Genomic DNA, 9,190 nt, shown 5'->3' on the forward strand with positions numbered 1-9,190 from the left:
TGTGTATTTATGTGGTGTCTGACTGTTTTTTTTCTTTTTTGGGATATGTTGTCATCCTAACGACACTGACCTATTATTATTGTATATTTAACTTGTTTTACTGTCTTTCTTGCATGATTATGTGTTTGAAATTAGCTGTCTTTTTTTCGCTTAGGATTTTGTGTGGGAATCATGCAAATCACTTGGGCTCTTTAAGACTTAAAATTATAAACTTTCTACAAAAGTTTAATAATAAAATTGCAGACTAATTAAAATTTAGGCTTAAAATGTTCAAGATTTTTCAAAATCTGCATTTTATTTTCTGCATGGACTTCAGGCTGAATTTTAAATTGGTTGCATGCATGGCATGACACCTAGTCATAATTAATAGGGCTTCCACGCTTAGGGATAGATAACTGCATCATTTGCATGTCCCGAGGAGAAGTCTCCATGCTTCTCCAACCCAATTGACCCAACACATATTTCTACTTAGGTGATTGTCCAGTGCACTTAGGATGTTTGTGGTTTTTCCTACCCAAACGGGGTGTAAGTCCTTTTTTGGGAGTGTTTATGCTTTGTAGTTGAACCTCTCTTTCTCTTCCTTTCTAGCAGCATCCTTGTCACTTCAGCGGGTAAAAGTCCCACCTCCTGAAACTCTATCTGATAGTCATATGATAGAGTTTTGTTTCTTTGAACTTAGGGCTACCGAGGTTCCTGCAGACAATATAATTCATGGATTTCTGACCGAGGATCTCTAGACATGTTGGGTCGACTACCTGCACGACCAAGTTGACTTAGGGTGGTCCTAGTGGCTTGGGATGACAGGTCTGTTGTACCATGACCCGACCAGCTCTACCTGTTTAGTGATTACTCATCCCTTCACTTGACTGCCCACTTTCAACATTGTCGCTCCTCTTGTTGTCATTGATATCATCTTGACAGCCTGACCCGACCAGCTCTACCTGTTTAGTGATTACTCCTCCCTTCACTTGACTGCCCACTTTCAACACTGCCGCTCCTCTTGTTGTCATTGATATCATCTTGACAGCCTGATTATCGATGAGCTGCCACCCATTGAGAATACGGTGATTTATTCATTGCCTTTATGACCTAGAAGTGCTTTGGTATGTCGAGATATCTCGTCAGGATGATCTCGTTATTTCATAGACTCCTTGTGTTAATGAGTTTGTTACCTACATGGGATCGTGAGCGACTCACTCTCCACCCAGTGACTTTGCAAAATCTTTGAAAGCATCACAGTATTCCCCTGTGAAATAACTATCCTTTGATAGTCATGTGCTAATTGTCACTCTAAATGTAAGAAAAAAATTGTTTGGATCTAGGTATTCCTGAGCAACCTGCAGGATGTAATTAACCAAGTGAGATATGTCCCCTTAGGAGTACTATGAACCCGAGAACAGACAAACACACCTGAATCTCTGGTTGTGTGTAGCTTTCATATATATTCTTTCGCGGATATTTGACACAATTTATTTCATTTCGATTTTGTTTGAGCATATATGCTTAGTCTATCCTTGTGAGGTTTGCTGCATAGAAATTCTCCACATTCTCTCTTATTTTTCCGCCTTTGTCGTATGTCTTGTTTTTTCAGTTCATCTCTTCTCCTGATCATTCATATGATTCAGAAGAGAGACTTATTCAGAAAAGGGAAGTATACGATGACAGACAAGCTGGCTCTCCTTTAAAATTAAAAAGAGAAATGAACGAAAACAAATACTCATGAGAGATTGAGCCAAGTTGAGGCATTGTAGATATTGATGCATTTAAACCTTTTTAAGTTGAGTGGTTTGAATGCAATTTGAATGAGACCTATATGGATATATTTGAAATCTTGCATATATTTATGCAAGCTATCTTCTATTAATAAATAGATTGTTTTATCAATCTAATCTATTGTGATTGACTGTTCGACAGTCTTAATAGAGTTTTTTTTACTTTAAAATCAAAGGTTCATATTATGCAGATAAGAGATTCATATCTAATTTAGGAATAGACCATTTATTTATGTCATCCTCGTTTTAAAGGGTATTCCATCATTTCAGCGTTCTTAATTAGTTGATTATGTCTCATGGAGGAGGCTCTAGTCACAATAGAATAATTCATATTTGAATTCGAAGATGAAGCCATAAAAAGACCAATAGAGGGCTCTAATGAATGAGTTATCATAATCATATTCTGCAAGACAACAAAATAATAGTATAATTTATGCAACAAGATTCAAACAATTCTATATTGAACAGTACTTGTCATTGTTATACCAAAGAAGTGAGCATTGTTTCATCTTCCTTCGAGCCAGAAGCCTTGCGTTCTCAAATTTCCAGACTATATACCACTCCAATAGAAGAATTATTCAAATAGGTCTTATCCCAAAGGTTACTGAGTTTAGTTAACATAATATAGGATTTACTGCCCTTTCACATGTAAGCGGGGCTTACACCTAAATGCGACAAAAAACTCAGGAATTCCGGAAAAAAGAGAAGCAAGTACATACAGTACAACATGATTATCGGAAGTATTCATTTAAAATAAATTACTACCAGCCAAAAATTTCTAAGAGCACTTAAGCTCTAACCAGACTATGGTCATAACATTATTAATTCAAAATTTGTATAGAATATTATTATAAAAACTTATTCATGAGAACGCTAGAACTCTCAGTGGCTATTTAGCCTGACATGGCTTTTACATATATAGAGATGTATGTATGTTTGTGTGTCTATATACATACATATATTCACACATCGGTATATTTTGAAGGTTTTTATTATTTAATTTTTATCTCGCTACCATATATTTGTTCAATTAGAACTTTCTTGCCGCTCTCCAAAAATTTTTATTGTTAGTTTTCTTACGATCAAATTTGCTTCGTGTTGTAACTATAAGATTACTATCCCAAAAAAAAAATTAAGAAAACAAGATAATATCCACATTAGCTTTCCAAACTCTTTTTAGAGATTCCCTAATCCAAAAATTTTGATGACTTTCATCATTTTCTTTCTCCAATTTGTTGGGTTTAGTTGTCATCTTATTGATTTGATAGTGGTGATGGATTGAATCTTAAGGCCGAAAAGGAACGGCTATGATTCAAGGCTCCATGGAAGTCATCGATAAGGTAATTCAAATTGCTCGTGCAGTAAGATGGAGTAGTGTTGTGCACTTAGTGGATGATAGGATTCTTGTAATAGCAAAAACATTTTGTAAGTCACCGTGCAATTTGCTTTTCTTTGTTGTAGAATCTATGTATCTATATATTTGTGCATTCTTGTTCTTTTAGAATATGAGAATAGAAAATTTAGAGTCCATTTGGGGCAGCATATTTGGTGCGGTGGCACTTTTAAAACACACCTGATCTTTTTGGGTAAACTGTATTTTGACAGCTAATGCGTTTTCAAAACGCTAAAAATAATATTTTCACACCGCACCTATCTAAATGCGGTGACAGCTTTCTGACAGCGGCCTGACTTTTTCAAAAAAATAAAAATTTCTAAAGATCACCGCACCTAACTTATCGGTAGATTATTTTTAATCAACTTATCAGCAAATTATTCAATAAGCTGTAACTGCCCCAAACAGACCCTTAGTTGATCACCAACTTTCTTTCTTTACGCTTTTTGTCTTCTTTGATAGTCTTTTCAGCTTACTACTTTTTATGATGAATTTACGTATATGGCACGAAATTCTTATGTATTTACATATATCACCGTAAACTTTCATATTCACACATATAACACTCAAATATGTAATATTACCTAAAGAAATGACACTATCACTATTTTTTAAAAGTGAAATAAAAATTTTGATGCTTAATTTTGAAGCGCACCGTGGTGCCATGCATGTAAATATGAAAGTTTAGATGTGCTCTGTCGAATATATAAACCCTTCCTAAAAGACATTTCAATTGACTTCAATGTTTTTTTTTTTTGTTTTTCTATTGGGTAGAGATAATTTGTATGATTGATATGGAAACCTACTTAAAATATATTCAAATTAGTAATATACTGACTTACATCAATTTTCAGTCATTCAACTAACATATAAACATATCCGACATCATACAGAAATATTGTTATGGGTTTGGTTTGGCCTGTTGATTTCATTTGTTAGAACTGGCTGATTTTTTAGATAAAATTATGAAGAATTAAAGTATTTTATTTTAGTAGATAATTTTTTTTTTTAAATAATGTCAATATGAGTTGTAGGCAAAAAAACCCCATTTTGAGGTGTCTTGTAGGTAAAAACCTCTAGAATTTAATATCATTGTAATCATTTTTGTGGGGTAAATCCATATTTCCAAACAAATATATTTATATATTCAAAATTCAGAAGAGGAAATCATATATATTTTAACTTTAATGCTGTATAAGACGACTCCTCTATCTAATCCAAAATCAAAAATCAAATTTTGACTACAATTGAAATTCAAAATTAAGGGCAAAACAATCATTTTATAATTTAATTACAGAGAGAGCAAATGTTAAATAAAATCAATAAGGAAATAAAAAAGAACAGTAATTTGAACCTGAAATTTTTTTATAACGTTTCATCAACTGTGGATGACAATTTTTTACTGTCATCGAATGCAAGGAGGAAGGGAGGTCAGGCAATGATATGAGGAGTGGAATGCTAAATAAATGTAGATGGTTGAGGGATGAGATGGCCGAGAAAGAAGATGGCAGGCACTGTAGGTTATTAAGGTTATGTAGAGACAGTGTATTCAAGAAGGAAGGAAGGTCTGGCAAGGATTTGAGGAGTGGGATGCTTACTAACTGTAGATAGTTGAGAGATGAGATGGCCGACAAAGAAGATGGCAGGCACTGTAGATTGTCAAGATTACTTATATACAGACCAGACAAAGAGGAAGGGAGGTCTGGCAACGATTTGAGTAGTGGGATGCTTACTAACCGTAGATGGTTGAGAGATGAGATGGCCGACAAAGAAGATGGCAGACACTGCAATGATTCCAGATATTCAAGACAAATTGTATTCAAAGAGGGAGGGAGTTCTGGCAATGATTTGAGTGGAATCCATTTTAATTCTAGACGGTTGAGGGATGAGATGGTTGACAAAGACGTTGGCAGGCGCTGCAATGATTCCAGGTATTGAAGATATAATTCTTCCAGGGAGGCGGGGATGTGTAGAAGCTGCTGGAACTGAGGAACGTTTTGGACACGTAGAATCTTAAGTGAAGAGAGGCGTCCCAAGGAGGAAGGGAGAGACTGCAGGGATTTGAGGCCTTCAAAGCTCAACTCACGAAGGGCAACTCACGAAAAAGCTCAACTCACGAAGGGATGAGCTAACGTGCAGAAACCACTGCTCTGCCTCAACTGTAAAAGAAACCAGCAAGTCATTATTACAAATTTTGAGCTTTTCCAGGGAGGTGATACTTACCGTTGGCAACAAGGATGGTTCATCTATAACAAATTCACTAAGAATTAGCTGGGATTTCTCAGCGCCACTCTCCACTTGTTGCAGTCCACCCAGAGAAATCAGATTGGGGCAACCTTCAATTCTCAATATTCTCAGTGCTTCAAGTCTTACATCCGCCTGAAGAAGAGATGTGATGTTTGGGCACGAAAGGACCTCTAAACTTTCAAGGGGAATGGATTTTGAAATGCCACAACAGTTGTTGGAGCCTTTCTTGCAGTTCAAAGCAGCTTTCCATCCAACTTTGTGTATCTGCATTTTCTTGAGCTTAGGAGGCAAATAGCGCAACTCCTGCAGTTTTGGGCAGTTATGGAGGAAGAGTTCCATTAAGCAAGGAAAGAAACATTCATCTGTTGCTGCTCCTGCTTTATCAAACAAGTCCTCCAATAATTGTAATCCCTTCATATGTAGAACCTCCAGCGCTGGAAACACACAAATATTGTTATTCCCACGGAATTTATTATCAAGCTGCTTTACTTTTGGCATGTCACAAAGGTACAGAGACTTGAGGTGGGGAAGCTGCCCAAAAGGAGAAAGGGTTTCCCACTCTGAGCACCCATTCAGACTGATGTGCTCCAGATTGGAGATCAAATCTGCATCGTACATCCATTTTGCACAGCTTAAACCCTTGCATGAAACTATGGACAATTTCTTTAGATTTTTGTATGGTTTAAGATTTTCAAGCACATTCACATCTAAGTCAGAATTAATAATGTTCTGCGGGTTTTCAATTTCCCTACCACCAACAGCTTTGCCCCAATTCAAGAATAGACTTGTGAGTTTTCTCTTCTCAAATAATTTTGCAGTGTGAGCCTCTCCAGCATCCTTCACATTTTCCAAAAAATGTATTTTTAATTTGCGCAACTCGCTCAGATGTTCCAACTCCCCAATTCTATAACCATTCTCATTCTTAACATTAAACTCATTTAGTTCTTGAAGTGACCTTAATTTCCCAATTCCAGGTACACTAGAAAATACATCCGAGGGCAGATCCACGTGACGCAGATTCGAAAGGTTACTCACATCGATAGGCAAAAAATCATCCAAGCAAGGTTTTTCAACCACATTCATAATGATTATGAACTGCAAATGATAAAGACTGCTTAGAGATCTTGGCATCTGAGTGACACTTCCAGTAAAATTCAAATATCGAAGATGTCTCAAATTTTTAATAGCCTCAGACAACTTTTCAAAATGAGAGCATATGACCAGCAAATGAACCTTTCTCGATGCTTCAAAAATTTCATCAAGTATTTCAGTAAAATCTTGAACACTTCTTTGACTGAACAAAAAAAGTGAGCGTAGCTTTTTAGCTTCTTTGATCATTCTCAACACATCTAGATTTTCAGTTTTAACATATAAGTGTCGAATAGTTTTAGGAATTTTAAAAGTTAAAACATCATCTCCCATGAATCTGAAACATTCATCCGAAGAAACAGACTGTGCCAAATCATGTAATAAATCATGCATCTTATAGTATATTCTCTTGTAATACTGAAACTTGTCAATGTCATCCTGAAACTCGTCAAAGAAAATACTGAAACTTGTCAAAGAAAGATTTTCTGACCAAAACATCAAAATACTTTCCTCCAATATCTACCAAAGTCTCTCCTTCAGTACAAGAATCCCGAAAGAAACCCAAGGCAATCCACATTCTGACTAAATCATCTTTATCAAACCTATGATCTTTTGAGAATATGCCACAAAATGCAAAACAAATTTGTAGAGATTGTGGGAGATATGTAAAACTAAATCTTAGAATGGGCATAATCGGATTAGTATTCAGACCCGGGACTAGTTCCACTCTTCCAATATTACTCACTAAAACTCTTTTATCACTGTTTGAAATTCTTTGCCAATGCTCTGGAGTCAAATCATACTTTAGAACACCACCAATGACCTTTGTCGCCAATGGAGATCCTGAAAGTTTTTTAACTATCTCTTCAGCAATGCTCATTAATTTCTTATGTTCACTACTAAAATTCTCCATGCCAGCAAATGCGTGAGTCTTGAGGAGCTCCAAACACTGAGCTTCCTGCAAGCCCTTTAATGTCAACGTCTCCTTATTCTCTATAATCATATCTGGAATCATTGATGCAGCTGCATGTATTCGAGTTGTGACCAAGATCTTGCTTCCCAATTTTCCATAAGCCAGAGGAGAGATAACTTTCTCCCACTTGGTTGTATTCTCCTCCCAAATGTCATCCAGAACAAGCAAGAATTTCTTGGACCGCGTCACAGAGTTAAGTCTCTCTTGAAGAGGAGGAAGTATTGTCAAATGAGAACTCCATTCATCAAGATATTTCAGCATATCCGTGATGACTTTTTCAACCTCAAAGTTGTGAGAAACACAAACCCAAATTTTAAGATCAAACTCTTTTGTTATGTCATCTGCAAAGATATTTTGTAACAGAGTCGTCTTCCCCATGCCACCATGACCCACTACAGATAGAAGAGAGAGGTTGTGATCTGATGGTTTTCCTTCCTGTTCTCGACCGATGAAAACAGGTCCAGGAAAGGATCCGCTAGCACGATCGTCGCAAACCTGCTGATCCTTCACCTGCTGTTCTTTCTCTTTCTTTTCTACAAGATGAAGGAAGGTATTGACCTGGGCTGAAACTCTATCGAGTTTCTGCACAGCCTCCTCCAGTCTCTCCCAGTTGGGATCAATTTTGAGAGCTCGTTCGCAGACTCTGCGAAGTTTGCGAGCAGGTACCAAAAATAATCTATTGAATGAAGAACGCACCTTTGTTTCCTCCATGTTCAGCTCCAGTTGTTCTTCATGCTTCATGTACTCAAAGTCATCTAGAACATCATCCGCCTCATCGATGGCATCTCGTAGCTGCCATAACCAGCTCTTGAGGTTACGATCTGCAATCTTTCCTTGGGTGTAAGCAGAGACGACAGCTTGGATCATGGGGTGGTTCACTCGCAGCCTTTCGAGCTCCTCCTTCATGCCCGTCTGCCGTCTGAAGTGATCTTGCAGATAATCAGAGCAAGCGTTGATGAGCTTATCCATGACTGGGCCAACAAACCAGTCTGCCATGGCGTCCATCGAGGTAGAAGCAGGAGAGAAGGTAGATGAGAGGGAGAGAAGAGGCATATGTGGCGGGCGATGCGATGGGAAAAAATTTGCGTACATAAGACGTACTCTCCCTGCGTCGTCCATGGCCGCTCCGTCTTTATTCAAATGCGACCCGTCGATCCGACCGCGAGCGGCATAGGGGGTGTAACCGAGCGCGCCATTATTTATAACCTTTCTGTAAACTCAAGATGAATGAATCACGCCTGTAACGTCAACGTAATCAAGATCTAAGGCAGTGTCGTGTAACCTAGCAATATAAATGAGCTATAATTAAGTTGTAATCGAGATTTTCATACCGCGCGTTGTAACTTAGCAACATAACTGAGCTGTAACCGAGAGAGAGAGTAAAGCGTAACTTTGCGGTAACTAAGTTATAACCGAGCTATATAAACGAGCTATAACTAAGCCGTAACAGAGACTTCATACCGCGTGTTGTAACCTAGTAGTATAACTGAGTTGTAACTGACGCAATAACCTCCGCTGTCGTATCGAGGTTGTGTAACTCCTTGGTAACCTCTGCACCCTGGTACCGCGGGTTTGTAACTTGTCTATAATCTGCGAGAACCCTTTGCAGAACCCTTCGCCTTATAGCCGCGTGATAATCTTCTTTAAAAATTCAGAGCGCGTGAATGCTCGTATTTAAGATGCAGAAAGCTAGGGTTTACTGTTTTATTACATTTT

At 37.6% G+C, this 9,190-nt stretch overlaps 1 protein-coding gene across 1 annotated transcript in view; it reads right to left on the minus strand.

Annotated features, from left to right (window-relative positions):
• Positions 1-4,484: 4,484 nt before the first annotated feature.
• LOC110025878 (putative disease resistance protein RGA3) overlaps positions 4,485-9,190 on the minus strand; it is a 9,821-nt gene continuing 5,115 nt past the window's right edge. The window contains exons 5-7 of the mRNA XM_020726560.1: positions 6,968-8,684; positions 5,278-6,924; positions 4,485-5,246 (exon numbers count right to left, since the gene is read on the minus strand). Of these exons, the coding sequence (XP_020582219.1) occupies positions 4,485-5,246; positions 5,278-6,924; positions 6,968-8,684 (4,126 nt within the window). The remainder of the gene's footprint in view (positions 5,247-5,277; positions 6,925-6,967; positions 8,685-9,190) is intronic.

The sequence above is a fragment of the Phalaenopsis equestris genome, unplaced genomic scaffold (genome assembly GCF_001263595.1).
Source record: "Phalaenopsis equestris unplaced genomic scaffold, ASM126359v1 Scaffold000339, whole genome shotgun sequence".
Lineage (NCBI taxonomy): Eukaryota > Viridiplantae > Streptophyta > Magnoliopsida > Asparagales > Orchidaceae > Phalaenopsis > Phalaenopsis equestris.